The sequence below is a fragment of the Theropithecus gelada genome, chromosome 2 (genome assembly GCF_003255815.1).
Source record: "Theropithecus gelada isolate Dixy chromosome 2, Tgel_1.0, whole genome shotgun sequence".
NCBI lineage: Eukaryota > Metazoa > Chordata > Mammalia > Primates > Cercopithecidae > Theropithecus > Theropithecus gelada.
In genome coordinates, this window is record NC_037669.1 from 33,588,637 (window position 1) to 33,606,359 (window position 17,723).

General features: G+C 43.2%; 1 protein-coding gene across 6 annotated transcripts in view; it reads left to right on the forward strand.

The window, feature by feature from the left end:
• Positions 1-7,731, forward strand: part of SIDT1 (SID1 transmembrane family member 1) — an 89,534-nt gene extending 81,803 nt beyond the window's left edge. For all 6 annotated transcript variants that reach the window (XM_025375711.1, XM_025375712.1, XM_025375713.1 and 3 more), the window contains 4 exons: positions 2,286-2,391; positions 2,482-2,592; positions 5,285-5,398; positions 6,846-7,731. In XM_025375711.1, coding sequence (XP_025231496.1) covers positions 2,286-2,391; positions 2,482-2,592; positions 5,285-5,398; positions 6,846-6,908 — 394 coding nt within the window. In that variant the 3' untranslated portion in view covers positions 6,909-7,731. The remainder of the gene's footprint in view (positions 1-2,285; positions 2,392-2,481; positions 2,593-5,284; positions 5,399-6,845) is intronic.
• The last annotated feature ends 9,992 nt before the right edge of the window (positions 7,732-17,723 follow it).

Genomic DNA, 17,723 nt, shown 5'->3' on the forward strand with positions numbered 1-17,723 from the left:
CACTTGGCTTGTCTCCGTCTCTCACATAAGCAAAACCATATCCATGATCTGCTCACAAGACAAGGCAGATGGCCTCTCTTTGTACAGCTCTGTGAGACGAGAGGGCCTGCAGGGATGAAGGAGGTTCAATGACAGACTTCACCGTGATTATCTGACAGTGGGCTACCTCCTTCCCAGTTGCTCCATAAAGACATGGAATGATTTCCCATGAATGTTATTTTAAAAGGAATTACTTTCATATGGTCCTGAAGAAGAAAAATGGTGTGTGTGCATACATATGTGTGTATTTACATATAGGCATAGAGATGTATGTACATACATATGCATATATATATACACAGAGAGAGAGAGAGAGAGAAAATGACAAAGCAAATGTAACAAAAAGCTAAAAACTAGAGAATCTGAAGGAAAGATGTACAAGAGTTGCTTGGTATACTAAAGATTTCAAAATCTGGGAGAAGAAAATTTTCTATATTACACAGAACAAAGTCAGTTGAGGCCGCGTGCAATGGCTCACACTTAGAACCACAACACTTTGGGAGGCTGAGGCAGGAGGATTGCTTGAGCCCAGGAGTTTGAGACCAGTCTGGGCAACATGGTGAGACCCTCTCTCAAAAAAAAAAAAACCAAAGTCAGTTGGAATTCAAAATGAACAAAAAGAGTCCATTAATAGTAGCTTTACACTTTAAATACTTACGAATAAATTTTGAGAGATGTACACAATCTTTCTGTAGAAAATGTAATTATCTTCTTAGGAGTCATAAGGAAAATTAAGCTAAATGAAGACAGACATCAGGTCCTGGGTGGAAAGATAACTATTGCAAAGATATCCTTTCTCAAGGTAATGTATACATTTAGAGTTAGAATAGTAATTAAGTTAATAAGGTTTTATGTTTTATTCTAAAAGTTTTTTGCCTAGTTAGGCAAAAAGTTCAAAGATCTTTGAAAAAGAGATTAACAGAAGGAAGGAGGGGCAGGGGTGACTAGCCCAGCATTGTCCAGTAGAACTCTCTGGAGTGATGTAAATATTCCACACATACAGCCCAATACAGTAACTATTAGCACATAGATATCGAAGACTTGAAATGTGGTTAGTGTGACTGAGGAAGTAGATTTTCAATTTTATTTAATTTCAATTAATTTTAATTTAAATAGCCACATGTGGCTACCAAGTGGAACAGTGCAGGCTAGCCTAATCAGATAATCTAGCATATTATAAAATGATAATAAAATAGTGAGGCACTGATCTAAAATTAGAAATTAGAAATATGAATCAGTGAATCTGAATGGAGGACAGAAACCCAACTAGATAGAGATATTGAGATTTTGAAAAATATATATGTGGATGTGTATTCATTAAAAACAATTTCAAAACAAGGAGATAAAGAATTATGTAATAAAGGACATACTATAACTGAATAGAAATCTGGAACAAAATTAAAGCTAACTCCAACCAAAATTAACTTTAGCATTAATTTTAAAACCATGGACAGCTAGCAAAAATTTGATAATAAGTGTCAAGCCAATCATGGAGATGATTTTGCTTCTATTCTAAGGAACTAATCTTAAATGAAAAAAATAAGCTCAATGTCTGAAAGTATTTATTCATTGTAGTGTTTCTTATAATAATGAAAAACCGAAGAATGTGGGAAAACACTTCACTTCAACAAAAGAGGAAAGATGATCGTTTACATTGCATTCAGTTATGGGAACTTTACATGGTTGTTAGAAATGAATGCTTGGAAGAAAGTGTAATAAATTAAAAGTTACTTATATAGGCAAGGCACCATGGCTCACAGCTGTAATCCCAGGGCTTTGGGAGGCTGAGGCAAAAGGATGGCTTGAGGACATGAATCCAACACCAGGCTGGGCAACATAGCAAGACCCTGCCTCTACAAAAAAAATTTTTTAAATTAGCTGTAAGTGGTGGCATGCATCTGTAGTCCCGGCTACCAGAGAGGTTGAAGTGGAAGGATCGCTTGAGTCCAGGACGTGAAGGTTGCAGTGAGCCGTGACTGCGCCATTGCACTCTAGCCTGAGTGAGTGAGAACCCAACTGTTTAAAAAAAAAAAAAAAGATACTTATATGTTAAAGTATTATTTTAAAAATCTACTGTTTCATCACGAGGTAAGAGTTTAAAAACAAATAAAATAAACTAAAAATAAAAGTTAAAAAAAAAAAAAAAAGAAACTGCCCCTTCCCCCTCAAGGGACTGGGGGATTGGAAAAGCCAATAGTGTTACAAATCCACCTTCACGGCTGCCCACATTTCTCCGACGCCCGCAGCGCCCTCTTCGGATTGATACACCGCCCCAGGGACTTTGCCTCCTACATGCTGGGCATCTTCATCTGCAACCTTTTGCTGTACCTGGCCTTTTACATCATCATGAAGGTAAGAGCGAGCGCCGGGAGCCGCTGCGTCGGGCCCTGGGGCAGGCGAAGGCGGAGACCCGTAAGGCCGCATCTGCTTCTTCCCCGGCAGCTCCGCAGCTCTGAGAAGGTGCTCCCGGTCCCGCTCTTCTGCATCGTGGCCACCGCTGTGATGTGGGCTGCCGCCCTGTATTTTTTCTTCCAGAATCTCAGCAGCTGGGAGGTAAGAGGCCAGTTTTCTTACCCAAAAAGAACTTCTCTCTCCAACTTGCCATTTTGGCCTTTCTACCTCCCTCTCTTAATGTGTTTTCACAGTGTCTAAAATGAAAGTTTTCTCTACCAGGGATGGTTTTTAACAGCCATACATAAATGCACACTAACTGCGTGTGGTTATCATTCTCAGGGTGGCCCTTTATAAATCTGTGAGCACTATCGACATGGCAAAATTGGTCTTCATTGCATGTTGTATTAGGACGCTGGTCCCAGTGGATGCTTAACGTGGTCAAAAGCCTGGAGTAGTGCATCTCCTCATCTTTCTCATAATCTCCATCCATCAACAAATACCCAGGCCGCGCGCGGTGGCTCACGCCTGACATCCCAGCACTTTGGGAGGCCGAGGCGGGTGGATTCCGAAGTCAGGAGTTCGACACCAGCCTGGCCAACATAGTGAAACCCCGTCTCTACTAAAAATACCAAAAAAATTAACCAGGCATGCTGGCGGGCACCTGTAATCCCAGCTACTCGGGAGGCTGAGGCAGGAGAATGGCTTGAACCCGGGAGACAGACCTTGCAGTGAGCCGAGATCGCGCCACTGCACTCCAGCCTGGGCAACACAGTGAGACTCCATCTCAAAAAACAAAAAAAAAAACAAATACCCAAGCTCACGTATCATTACATCCCGTCCATAGATAGCAGAGCCGAAGCCTAAGAAATTACTGGTATATCTGAGGCACAGAACAGGAAGAAGTCTTAGCATTCCATCACAACAGTCACCACAATAGATTTTAGAACATTTCTGTCACTCCAGAAAGAAAGCTCATACACATCAGCATTCACTCCTCACTTCTCCCTAACCCCTTCGCCCTAAGCAACTACTAAATCTACCTTTTGTCTCTGTATATTTGCTTATTCTGGACATTTCATGTAAATGGAATCACACAATACACGGCCTTTGTGTCTGACTTCTTTCCCTTATGTGTCCTAGGTTCAAGCACGCTGTAACATACATAGTACTTCATGTCTATTCATTGCTGAATAATATTCCATTGTACTGATATACCACATTTTATCTACCTGCTCATCAGCTGATTGACAGTTGGATTGTTTCTATTTTTTGTGTCGTTATGAGTGACGCTGCTGTGAATATTTGTGTACAAGTTTTTTTCTTGAGGTAAAATATACGTATAAAATTTGCCATCATTACCATTTTAAAGTGTGCCATTCAGCAGTCAAAAATACACGCACATTCTTTTGTTTTTCCCCTCATCTCCCTCTCCCGCCACCCTTCCTGGACTCTGGTAACTACCAAACTATTCTCTGTCTTCATGGGATCCACTTTTCTAGCTGCCTCATGTGAGTGAGAACATGCAATATTTGTCCTTCTGTGCTTCACTTATTTCACTTAACATAATGGCCTCGAGTTCCGTACGTGTTGCTACAAATGGCAGGATTTTATTCTTTTTTATGGCTGAGTAGTATTTTATTGTGTTTGTATGTATATGTACATTGTCTCCGTAGATGTGTGTATCATATTGTCTTTGTCCGTACCTCCGTTGATGGGAACTTAGATTGATTCCACGTTTTGCCTATTGTGAACAGTGCTGTAATAAACATGGGAGTGCAGGTAACTCTTTGACACACTGATTTCTTTTCTTTTGGATATATATCAAGTAGTAGAATTGCTGAATCATATGGTAGCTCTATTTTTTTCATTTTTCTGTTTTTTGTTTTTGTTTTTGTTTTTGTTTTTGAGACAGGGTCTCCCTCTGTCTCCCAGGCTGGAGTGCAATGGCATGATCTTGGCTCACTGAAACCTCTGCCTCCCAGGTTCAAGTGATTCTCCTGCCTCACCCTCCTGAGTAGCTGGGATTACAGGCACCCGCCACCATGCCCAGCTAATTTTTTTTTGTATTTTTAGTAGAGACGGAGTTTCACCATGTTGGCCAGGCTGGTCTCAAACTCCTGACCTTAGGTGATCCACCTGCCTGTGCCTTCCATGGTGCTGGGATTACAGGCGTGAGCCACTGTACCTGACCGTAGCTCTATTTTTAGCTTTTTAAGGAACTTCCAAACTGTTCTCCACAGTGGCTGTACTAATTTACATTCCCACCAACAGTGTGTGAGAATTCCCTTTTCTCCACATCCTAGCCAGCATCTGTTATTGCTTGTCTTTTTGATACAAGCCTTTTTAACAAGGGTAAGATGATATCTCATTGTAGTTGTGATTTGCATTCTCTGATGATCAATGATGTTGAGCACCTTTTCATACGCCTATTTGTCATTTGTATGTCTTCTTTTGAGAAATGTCTATTCATGTCTTTTGCCTATTTTTAAATTGGATTTTTTTCGCTTAGAGTTGTTTGAGCTCCTTATACATTCTGGTTATTAATTTCTGGTCAATGGATAGTTTGCAAATATTTTCTCCCATTCTGTGGGTTGTCTCTTCCCTTTGTTTGTCATTTCCTTTGCTGTGCAGAAGCTTTGTAGCTTGATGTAATCTCTCTTTTCTATTTTTGCTTTGTTGCCTGTGCTTTTGAGGTCTTTGTGTACAGGTTTTTGTGTGGATGTATGTTTCCTCAGAAGCTAACTTTTCAAACCAGACACCTAGTAGCATTTTTGTAACTTTCCAGATGTTCAACTCTTTGAACAGTTGAACTGAGGGAATCTTGCCCATGTTCTGCCTCACCTTCCTCCAGGGAACTCCGGCCGAATCCCGGGAGAAGAACCGCGAGTGCATTCTGCTGGATTTCTTCGATGACCATGACATCTGGCACTTCCTCTCTGCTACTGCTCTGTTTTTCTCATTCTTGGTGAGTTCATATCTATCTTTTTGTGACTTCCTTCTCTCTTTACATCTTGTACTCTCATTTTCTTCTTCTGCTCTTCCTTACATTGTTTTTTTATATTCCTCTCTAATTTTACTTTCCATTTCCTCCTTGTAATTCAATATACAGACCATCTTATTTCTTTTATAAATTTTATGTCCTTTGGTTAGATCTTTAGTTTTTCTTTTACCCTTCAATATCTTTAGACACAGAAGGACAAAATTATTTTCCCTAAGTTGCACAGCACATTTTTTCTGAATTGGTTATTAGACCCACATGCCCGAAATTCCCCCAGGAACCACTTTTAGCAATTCCGATAACATTGGGTTATTCTTTCTCATGCCATACTGACATTCCTCCTCCTCCTCCTCCTCCTCCTCCTCCAGTCTCTCTGAATATTTCACAAATATTTTACATATTCCTTAAGTGGCTTGGGATAGCAGCCACGCCTCTGTTGCCTTCTGATCAGTCTGTCCCAAAATCTCTCCTGTAGTTTCTCTGTTTTTTTGCCCCAACCCTTTCTCAGAAGCCATGCGTATTTATATCAACCCTGAATTATAGTTCCATCCTTTAATCCTAACTTTGACTTTCCCCAATTAAAAGTCCATGGTGCCTGTAGGCAGGTTCAATCGACAATTAACAACCCTACTAGACTTCAGGCCCCAGACCTACTAGACGCCCCGGCTCCACGCTAAGCGGGCTCAGGTGGGCCATATAACGTCAAGAGTGGAGCAGGGCTACCCCCTAGTGGCCAGTTTGGGAAGCTTAGCCAATCTGTATAAACATTCCTTGTCTTTTACTTCTGATTGTCACCTTCATGAGAGAGACAGAGACAACAACAGTGGAACCAAAGGTTCCACGTGGGGACAGTAGTAGTCGAGGGAACTAGAAATGGAGGAGAAGGGTACATTTCTTATATAGCAACACTCTATCCAACAGGACTTCATTCCCTTTGACTCTTGACCTAAATGTCCGCTAAGTAATGACTTCCCAGGCCACCCTATCAAAATTTTTTACCTCCCCACACCTGATACTTCCTATATTCCCTCCATTATTTAACTTATATCCTTAGCACTTACTACTATCTAACGGGCTATATTTTACTCATGTATTTGTTTCATGTCTAAAGCCCTCTTTAGAATGTAAGCTACATGGAGAATAGGGATTTTTGTCTCTTTCATTACAAACTATATCTCCATAGCATCTGGAATAGCACATCATAAACCTTCATGAATATTTGAATTAATTGACAAATGAATTGTATAATTAGAGTAAGTGCCTATTAAGAGCAAGGGATTGCAGAGAGCTGCAGAAGGGATGAGAATGAGAGGGAACTAACAGTTTCCAGTCTGTGGGCATCTCAGAGAGAAAACAGGACTTAGTGTGGCAGTGACTGTCCATTCCTTTCATTTCTCTGTCCCTCTCGTTTCAGGTTTTGTTAACTTTGGATGATGACCTTGATGTGGTTCGGAGAGACCAGATTCCTGTCTTCTGAACCTCCAACATTAAGAGGAAGGGAGGGAGCGATCAATCTTGGTGCTGTTTCACGAAAATTACAGTGACCGCAGCACAGTAACCACGGCCAGATGCCCCACTCACCCTCTGTAGAGCCAGCTCCGCTTTCACACAGGAAGGACAGGGGCTGCGGGAGATTTAAACCTGCAAGAAGGGAGGCAGAAGGGGAGCCATGTTTTGAGGATAGACGCAAACCTGAGGAGCTGAGAAACACTCACTCCTTCCATCTGCAGCTCTGGGAGTGCAACAGGAACAGGCGCTGCACCCAAGTCAACTCGCCAGCTTGGGGCCCCTCCCACCCTCAAGGAGACTTGCCGGCAATGGCAGAATGCTGCTGCACGCTTCCCTCCGGTTGTCGCCCTGCCCAGAAAGGCCAGCAGCTTGGATTCCTGCCCGGAAACTGTGTTGGCCCCTTCACACCTCTGCAACACCCGCTGCTCCAGCAGGAGGATGTGATTCTTTAGAACATGGTGGGGAGGTGACCCCAGGCCCTGCCCTACTGGGGTAGATGTTCTAGTGGCACCAGCTAGTCACCTCCCAGAAGAAACTCTGTATATTTCCCCCAGGTTTCTGATGCCATCAGAAGGGCTCAGGAGTGGGGTTTGTCACACATTCCTGTTAACAAGTAACTGTCACTGGGACCAAGGCCTGGGTGCTTACATATTCCTTCGTGTCTTCATCTCACTGACCTGTGTGGACCTCATCACTCTGACTCTGCCTTCTTGGGAAGGCCCTGTCACTCCACAGATGTCTGGCCAGCTTCAAGGCAGAAGGAGAAACAGGGAAAGCTCTTTTAACAGCAGCACGAACAAGAGAAATGACTAACCATACTAAAAGACTGGTAACGGCAGCAGCAGCCAGACAGGCCTCACCTTAAGGACTTGGGCTGCCAGAGCAAATTCAGCAGCGTGAGCAGTGCTTACTTGGCCCTCCCATTCACACAGCTCAGTTCTGTGCCCACATCACCTTTAGGGAAGAAATCAGCGTTCTAACCAGGGACACTACTTCAGGAGTCCTCCACAGCGAGTCTGCCATCTGTCACTTTGTGTAGATCAGGGTTCTAGACTTCCTCCCTGAAGTTCTCAGAAGCAACTCTCAGGATGCACAGCTAATCTAGTATTGTCTAGTATTGTCTCTCGGTTGCACCTGACTCTCATTCTCTCCCCAGTAAGGTGTTGGCAAGCTCAGCATCCGGGTTCCACTCTCACATTGTCTGGCATTTCTGTGTCTGAGAAGTCTTACATTGACCAGGCTCCCTTGTTGCCTGGAGTATGATGTAATCAGAAAATAGACGCGTAAATGTGCACATGCGTATATATTTGCTTGTGAAATTAAAGTCACCTCTCGCCTCTGCTTTCCTGATCATTTGTTAGAGACATGGATCAGGAATTTTTTAAAATTATTATTCTTTCTCTAAACTATTTGCATTGTGTTCATAAACCCATTTTAGAAGTTTGAACAGCAAGCTTTTCCTGATTTTAAAAACACAAAGATGCTTTCAATGAACTATTCTGTGATTTTTTTTTAAAGTCCCCAAATATGTACTTAGCCTTCTGTTATTCTTTATTCTTTAAGAAGTGTTGGCTTCCATTGACCATATGAAGGCCACCAATTAAATGGTTGTGTTAATCCAACATGTAAAAAAAGTTTGGCAGGGCACAGTGGCTCACGCCTGTAATCCCAACACTTTGGGAGGCTGAGGCAGGAGGATCACTTGAGCCCAGGAGATTGACGCACAGTGAACTATGATTGCGTCCCTGCACTCCAGCCTGGATGACAGAGTGAGACCCCCATGTCTTAAAAAATAAAAAATAATAAAGATTTGAACCTGTTTCACTATGGCTGGTTTGACCTAATTTCTTTATCTTCACGCACTATGATTTCTAATCCACAGAAGACGAAGGGAGGAAATGTGAACACAAAGTCCATTCAAGTCGCCCTGTGGCTGAAGTGAATAAATTTTCACATGCATAACCTGTTTGGTAGCTTGTTCGGGAAAATGTGAGTCGAAATGGGGAGAGGGCCCTGGAGGAAAGGGTGGACTGTGCTGCTGGAGCCTTCACTGTTTTCTGATCACGTCTGTCTTGTGCTACAAACTCACACGCTGTGGTCAGTTTTGTTCCTGCAACAGTACTGCAAATCCAGACCAGGCTTGTTTTTACAAATACCAGTTCTAAATGTACATGTTGCTAATTCTTTCCACAGTGCCAGTCTCACGGTTGGAGGACATAAAGTCATTCAGCTGTATCTGTAGGATTTACACGAGTGCTGGGGTGGAGGGGAGCACGGAGAGCTTAAAGAGCTTAACGAGCCATTTCTGTAGTACAGTGTCTATGATAATTCTCGCCCAGGTTCATGGACTTCACTCTTTAAAAGGGAAAGGAAGAGTTACTCAGAAAGCCGAGTTCAACAGGAGCGTAACTGGAGAAAAGCAGTCACTGTGAAGAGGCTGTTGGCAAAGCAAGCACAGAAGTAATAAGAGCGGTTCAGCTGGAGCAGGACCGAGATGTAGCAGCCAGAGGAGCAAAGCTGTGCACATAAAAAATGACCTCTTCACACCCCTGACAAATGCTGGAGAAGCAGCCCGACCTCTTTATGCTCCACGGTTTACTGATGGATTTGCCCAGTTTTATTTTAGCAGCAGGAGAAGCCAGTGGAATGCCGGAGTCTATCTGGGGAAGGGACTTTCCATGACTGAAGGAGGTCACCGAGCTAGCTCCTTGGGGCAAAGAAAATGGCAGCTGCTCTCTATGTAACTCCAGGCACCCACCGGAAGTTTCTGTGGGGTCACAAAATGCATGTGTTGGTAAATCAAATACCCAAATCCTCCTCAATATGGGTGATGGTCTCTATCCAAAACTTAGGGGAAAGGGAGGAACAAAGATAAACACTATTCACAGAAGGAACAGTACAATCTGTGGAAGATTCTGGAGTCCGCCTACTCGCGGTGTGCCCGTGGGTAAGTGCTGAAACTCTCACATCCTCAGCTGGCACATCTCCATGATTCTATGTGAGAACGGTGAAGGTGGAGGTGTGCAGGGTACCAGCAGCAGTGCTCACGCAGACGGGATCCTCAGCTCACCCTCCTGAATCCCACAGGGAGGCAGGGCAAGAGTGGATCCGTCGGCCAGTCTGGGATCTCTCTCCTCCAGGGGCTCTTCATTGAAACCAACTGTTCCGTTTCCTGTCCTCAGCTCCAGGAGGCCCTGAACAGGTTGGGAGGCCTCTTCCCCTTCAGAGACACTGCCCACAGCTGTTCAGCCTCCTCCCATCCCTACCCCCATCTTTGTCCTTTGTGGCTGCATTTCCCTGACTCTGGCCCTGAATATCCTTATTCCACCTCCGATGAAAAAAAAAAAAATGCTACCAAAGCTAGGGCCAAGTGGGAAAGCCTGGCTATCTATAATGTGACACCTCATCACTGCTATCTCTGCCCTGGGAATCTCAAGGAAAACCTAGGTTTTCTCCTCTCGAGTAGCTATTTATTACAACCCTGTTTCAGGGAATGCCACGTGCAAATGTTTCCCTCCCTTCGCACCCTTATTACCAAACATTCTGTAGGACAAGCTTGCGTCTTCAGCTAAGGAGAACGCTTCAGCCTACAGGTGACAAAAGAGTCCCTGAAAGTGGAAGCATGGTTTTGAAATGAACCACCATGAATCTAATGTCCCTGGTGAAACTAAGAAGAAGCACTATCGGTAAAGATTCTATCTGCTCTGCTCGAGTCAATGGAAAATGCTTGTTTACCGTGATTCCACCCAGCTTGTAGTAGTTTTGTTTGTTGTTGTTGTTGTTGTTTTAACACTGGAGGAGACAAGATATATTTACATGGCTAAGTTTTAATGTCTCCTCAAGACGAAGGCACCTTTGTTAACAAGGTTAAGTGCATGTTAAATCTTAGGCCTGAATGCTCACGAATTCGAGGAATCTGGGGAAGAGTCACAGATCGCCTTCACCGCTGAGTTTCTGGAACACCAGAGCAAGAGGGTTTCACCTGGGTCTCCTCTGTAGAAAGAGACCTCTACTCAATGAACTCCAAGGCAGGGCCTGTTTACACTGGACAGCTTTCCTGAAGCATGGTCTTGCTATTCTTATTGGAGTACAAAAAAGACTAGATGGTCACCGTTGTTCATGAAGAAGTACCCTTTGCTCCCCCAATTTTAGAAAGAAGATCCCTGACTTCTTCTTAAATATCTCTAGATTAAGAGATTTTATCATTTTCCCTGAACTCTCAAAATTGTTTAAATTCCCCGGCTCTGTCCTACATCCTTTTGTCTACCTTGATGTCCCTGTCATCTAAGGTTTATTCGTTTCACTGGAGATGAACAATAGCTGGCATTTTTGTAACATAAAAGAGCCTTGAAGTCATGTTACATTTCAGTCAAGTGCTAAATAAAAACTAGGGGTCCCATCTCCTGTCCCAGCATTATAGTTATGATTTAGAAGTCAACAGATTTAAACAGTGGAAGATTTTCAAATCAGGGCAAGAGAAATCTGATATACAGTCTCGACATGGCTTGCTCCTGGGCCCCTGTTTTATATTTAAATCTTGACTTTTTTGTGTGAATTATGACTCTAGGTGCTTTAAGCGGAATATCATCCAAAATAATTCAAACAATCTCTCTTTTAGGGTGCTGCAACATTACCATCCCAGGAAGAAGTGGGTTTGCATTTTATGATTTACATTAAATTGTTTATCTGAACCTTTCACAAGGCACCCTGGTACTAGACAGGAGTCTTCTAGGAAACAGGACATATTTAGGCATGAGGTTTACTCTGCTTTTATCTCAACATGGGACACCTTGCGAAGTAATAAGCTTTTTGAGGGGGTGCATTTCCCCTTTATTCTCTCATCACATCTCTGTTCACTTACATAGAATCAGAAATACAGTTTTACTAAACAGTCATGAAATACTTGGGCTAGGCACTGTGAGAAACTGAGCACAGCAGTGAACAAAATGCACACCATCCCTTCCGACATGTGTTCTACAGTCCATTAGGGCAGATGGACATGGAAAAAACAGATGATTATAATCTGTGATAATCAGGCCAAAAACTACAAGAAGAGAACATCCTTATAAGAATCTTATCATTACGTGCAGAACAGAAAAAAAATTCAAGTAACTGTCAGCAATGTTTATGCTGAAATGTAAAGCCCTAATTGCTGATAGCATCTCTCTCACAACCAAATTCCTTGAGAGCATATTTGGTTCTGGAGGCCTCCCTAAGAGACCTCTTCAGGGAGGTTCAGGCTTTCTCTGTCTGTGGTTCCCAGTTACCACAAAACCAAACACAGAAATAAAGTAATTAGGGAGACCCTGCTTGGGCTCTGGTATCAGAGAAGGATGCTGGTTCTCAGGGAAGGGTGACTTTGAAGAAATAGGCTTCTCACTGAGATTCCTCCAAACATGTCTGAGAATTTCAAGTTGACTTTCAAAGGCTAGAACTTTATAATAATTATGTGGATGGAATGTTCACGAAAAGGAAAACTGAGATGCAGCAAGAATAACGTAAACCTGGAAGACCTCGAATGGAGACTCATTCGAAGGTCAAGTTCAAGCAGTTAGTGATTTCTGAAAGTCTAAGGGGGAAGGGAACAGATATGATTTTAGCCTGAACCATCCCTAAAAGCTGTGAATGTGGAAGGTGACTTTAAACAAGAAGGTCAATGAGACTGGATTGGGACAAACAGGGAAAGATAGCTGCTTCTTTGAGTAATGAAGTTAAGAGCTAAGCTAGAAGGAAAAGAAAATTACTTAACTTCATGAAAAGCATTGGGTAGTAGTGTTGATGACACAGATGACGCATGGAGCCTGCAGAAGGCCGTTTCAGTGTCTATAAAATGGGTTGCGGACGAGGGACTAAAGGAGGAGGAAAAACTTTTGAAGTGGTGGGTTTGATCTTGTTTTCAAACAAACTGAAAGCAAAAAGAAAGGAAGCCTTGGGGTCCACTGAGCTGAGACTACAGCGACTATTTACTACAGGCAGAATGTTAAAATATCATATTGGGACTAACAGGGAAGCTTACAGCCTATCGGACACCTACAGCCTGGCCTGTCCTGCCCTGGGGAGGTGAATAACTATCATTCCTAGGTAAAAGGGGAGAAGTCAGAAAAATAAGAGAGATGATTTAACTGATGACTTCAAAGTTTTCATAAGAAAAATGAAACTCCCAGTTTTAATCTCAGCAGAAAACAGAGATCTAGAGAGAAGGATAATTGGAGTGGGGATGATTTTATTCCATCCTTGAAGAAACAAAAATAGCTCCTCTGCCTAACTCTTCCTAAGAAGTTGCAACAACCTCACTCTGCTAGAGGACAAGTATGGGACTGAAGCTTTCAGTCTGCCCTCTTAGTGGGATCTTACTATTGGAAACTTATGTCCTCATTTCCTACCTTCCAATTTCTACTTATAGAACATTAAGGTTGGCATAACTGGTCATTAAAACAGCCACCATTTGGCTGGGTGCGGTGGCTCACATCTGTAATCCCAGCACTTTGGGAGGCCAAGGCGGGTGGATCGCTTGAGGGCAGGAGTTCAAGACCAGCCTGGCCAATGTGGCGAAACCCCATCTCTACTAAAAATACAAAAAATTATGGCCCGGTGCAGTGGCCCATGCCTGTAATCCCAGCACTTTGGGAGGTCGAGGCGAGTGGATCACCTGAGGTCAGTAGTTCGAGCCCAGCCTGGTCAAAATGGCAAAACCCTGTCTCTACTAAAAATACAAAAAAAAAAAAAAAAAAAAATTAGCCAAGTGTGGTGGCTTGCATCTGTAATCCCAGCTACTCGGGAGGCTAAGGCAGAAGAATCGTTTGAACCCGGGAGGCTGAAGTGGCAGTGAGCTGAGATGGCGCCACTGCACTCCAGTCTAGGAGACAGAGCAAGACTTCATCTAAAAAAAAAAAAATTAGCTCAGCGTGTTGGCATGTGCCTGTAGTCCCAGCTACTCAGGAGGCTGAGGCACAAGAATCTCTTGAGCCTGGAAGGTGGAGGTTGCAGTGAGCCATGATTGCACCACTGCACTCCAGGCTGAGCAACAGAGTGAGAGTCTGCCTCAAAAAAAAAAAAAAAAAAAAAACCAACATTCATCATTGGGCACTCTGCCAAGGGTTTTATACACATAACCACATCTAATCCTGAAAACCTCCCTGAGAAGTTATTACTATTACCATTAGTTCCATTTCCTAGATGGAGAAACTGAAACTTGGAGAAGTCACTGTTCAGTAGGTGAAGTGAATGGTGCAGAAACCTGGACTAATAGGAATGAGTGGCTCAGGTAATAAGAACAGAGAGAAGGACAACAGACTGTGCTGCAATGAAGATTCACCTTTTATTTTTGTGTGTACCTATATGTGCAAAACACAGGCCTAGAATTATATAACTGTTGACGGTATTAACAAAAAGGAAAGCATTTTCCAAAATATGGAAGATATATGCCTGATATACAAACCTGAGTAACAATGGAACTCACTGTGTCTTACGAAAGCTCATCAATAAAACCGCAGCTGTGGAGCATTTTGGCTGTCTAAACTGGAACAGCTGGATTTCTATAAGGACCATTGCTTCAGGTTCTAAGCTTGTAAAGTTAAGAACCAAAGTCCTTTTTATAAATTCAATGATTGCACTTGGCAAAGCACTGTAGACCCAAAGATTCATTTTAAATTAAAATATATGTGGCATAAAGCATCAGGTTACTACTGGGAGCCTGTTGTTTCAAAAACGAAATTTAAAATGGAGAGAAAGCACAGGAATGTAGTGAGGTTATTTATTTTCTAAAAAACATTCAGTAGCCCAGTGCGCTGGCTCATGCCTGTAGTTCTAGCGCTTGGGGAGGCCAAGGCAGGAGGACCACTTGAGGCCAGGAGTTTGAAACCAGCTTGGACAACATAGCAAGATCCTGTCTCTATAAAAAAAAGAAAATTAGAGGTTAAAAAACATTCAAAAACTCAAAAAGTTGTAAGGAGTCTAAAAGTTCTCCAAAGCTGCCTCCAAAACCAATCTGTGCTGGCCCCACGGATCAGGCAGAATCTACAGCTCCCTCAGTGGTCAAACCATCTTTGTTCTTGGTCTCTGGGCCCAGCTCTCTCCTCCTATAAGGTAGTAGTTTCATCCCAGCTACTTTAACTTTTCTTCCCCAAAAAATTTAAAGAAAAATTTTAGGCCAGGCACAGTGGCTCACACCTGTAATCCCAGCACTTTGGGAGGCCAAGGCGAGCGGATCACGAGATCAGGAGATTGAGACCATCCTGGCTGATATGGTGACACCCTGTCTCTACTAAAAATACAAAACACTAGCCGGGCGTGGTGGCAGGCACCTGTAATCCCAGCTACTTGGGAGGTTGAGGCAGGGGAATCACTTGAACCTGGGAGGCGGACGCAGGATGCAGTGAGCCAAGATCGCACCACTGCGCCACTGCACCCTGGCCTGGCAACAGAGTGAGACTCTGTCTCAAAAAAAAAAAAGAAAAGGAAAGGAAAAATTTTAGACAAAGGAACTAGTTGCACTGAACTGGAAAATCATATTTCCTCGTTTAGGGTATAATGATAATGGCAATAAATGTTTCTAAGTTTGTCCAGAAATAAGACAAAAAAAGCAATAGGACTTGGTTTGGAACTCTGACTTGCTAACATACTCCTGTATCACCTCCTGTACTAAGCTGTCTGTTGGACTTTTTAAAAAATATATTTAAAGTGGGCCAGGCACAGTGGCTCAAGGCTGTAATGCCAGCACTTTGGGAGGCTGATGGGGCCAGATCACTTGAGGTCAGGAGTTCAAGCCCAGCCTGGCCAATATGATGAAACCCCGTCTCTACTAAAAATACAAAATTAGCTCGTGTGGTGGTGCGTGCCTGTAATACCAGCTACTCAGGAGGCTGAGGCAGGAGAATCGCGTGAACCCGGGAGGCAGAGGTTGCAGAGAGCTGAGATCACACCACTGCACTATAGCCTGGACAATAGAGTGAGACTGTGTCTCAAAAAAATAAAAAATAAAAATATTTAAAGTGAATTTGCACATCACTTCATGGCAGCATTTTTAAAAAAAGGTAGGGGGGATATAACCTAATTAAACCATGAATTCCCAGAAACCTTCCCAAACCAGTTAGTTCTACACAACTGCAGTCAGCCTGCAGCCGTTTTCCAAACCATGGATCTGAATGTGATTAAACCACCACCAACCAGACCCACACAGCAGAAACTTAGTTAAAAGCTGGATGTTAGTATCTTCCCCCAAAATCTTCCCCAAAATCTGTAGCTTATTTGATCATGTGAAAAATTAAGTAGCACACTGATACTAGTTAACCAACCTACCTGACTTCTGAACTTATCCAGGAAGCTAATAAGCATCATCTCCTTAATTTCTCATGGGAGGAAAAAGCAAAGGAGCTCTGGACTCTGACCAACCAGATACATGCTAGTGCAGACTGTATTTCAGTCTCATGTGCAGGAGAGGTGGAAATGAGGATGGTTATGGAAAATACATTTAAAACCTCATTTGTCGTCAACAACAACCCTGTGAGGTATGCAGGACAGGTAATAATAACAATAAACAGGTAAGAATGAGAAGCAAAAAGACACAAAGAAGTTATACCACTTTCCCAAAGTCACAGCCAGGTAACAGGGGAACAACACACAAAATAGTGCCATGCCTTCTAAAGAATTACAGTGCGTTGGTTCACACCTGTAATCCCAGCACTTGGGGAGGCTAAGAAGGGAGGATCTTTTGAGCCAGGAGTTCAAGATCAGCCTGAGCAACATAGTGAGACCCTGTCTCTCCAAATTTTTTTAACTAACTGGGCAAGGTGATGCACACTTGTAGTTCCAGCTACATGAGTAGGTGAGGCAGGAATATCCCTTGAGCCCAGGAGTTTGTGGTTGCAGTAAGCTATGATCACACCACTGCACTCCAGCCTGGGCAACAGAAAGATCTCTCCGTGAGACCTCTTTTTAGAACTTGTCTCAAAAAAAAAAAAAAAAAAAAAGCAATGACAGTAAAATGACTTTCAGATATTGCCTACTCAGGGGAAATTTATTAAGAGAAAACCAACATCTATTCAAACTTCCAGCTGGGTGCAGTAGCTCAAGCCTGTAATCCCAGCACTTTGGGAAGCCGAGGTGGGTGGCTCACTTGAGGTCAGGAGTTTGAGACCAGCCTGGAGAACATGGTGAAACCCCGTCTCTACTAAAAATACAAAAATTAGCCAGGCATGGTGGTGGGCGCCTGTAATCCCAGCTACTCTGGAGGCTGAGGCAGGAGAATCGCTTGAACTCAGCAGGCAGAGGTTACTGTGAGCTGAGATCACGCCATTGCACTCCAGCCTGGGTGACAGAGCAAGACTCCATCTCAAATAAAAAAACAAACTTCCATAGATAATTTTTTCTTAATCTTTTCATTTAGGTATAAAATATATTCAGTAATGGACAAAATGTATACTATTCTTAAGTGTATATGAGTTGATGAATTTTTACATATATATACACACATATGCATGTACACACATGCACACACACATTCACCAATGTAACCACTGTTAAGATACAAAACATGGTAGGCCAGGTGCAGTGGCTCAAGCCTGTAATCCCAGCACTTTGGGAGGCCAAGACAGGCGGTCAGGAGATCGAGACCATCCTGGTGAACAGGGTGAAACCCCATCTCTACTGAAAAATACAAAAAACTAGCCGGGCGAGGTGGCGGGCGCCTGTAGTCCCAGCTACTCGGGAGGCTGAGGCAGGAGAATGGTGTAAACCCGGGAGGCGGAGCTTGCAGTGAGCTGAGATCCGGCCACTGCACTCCAGC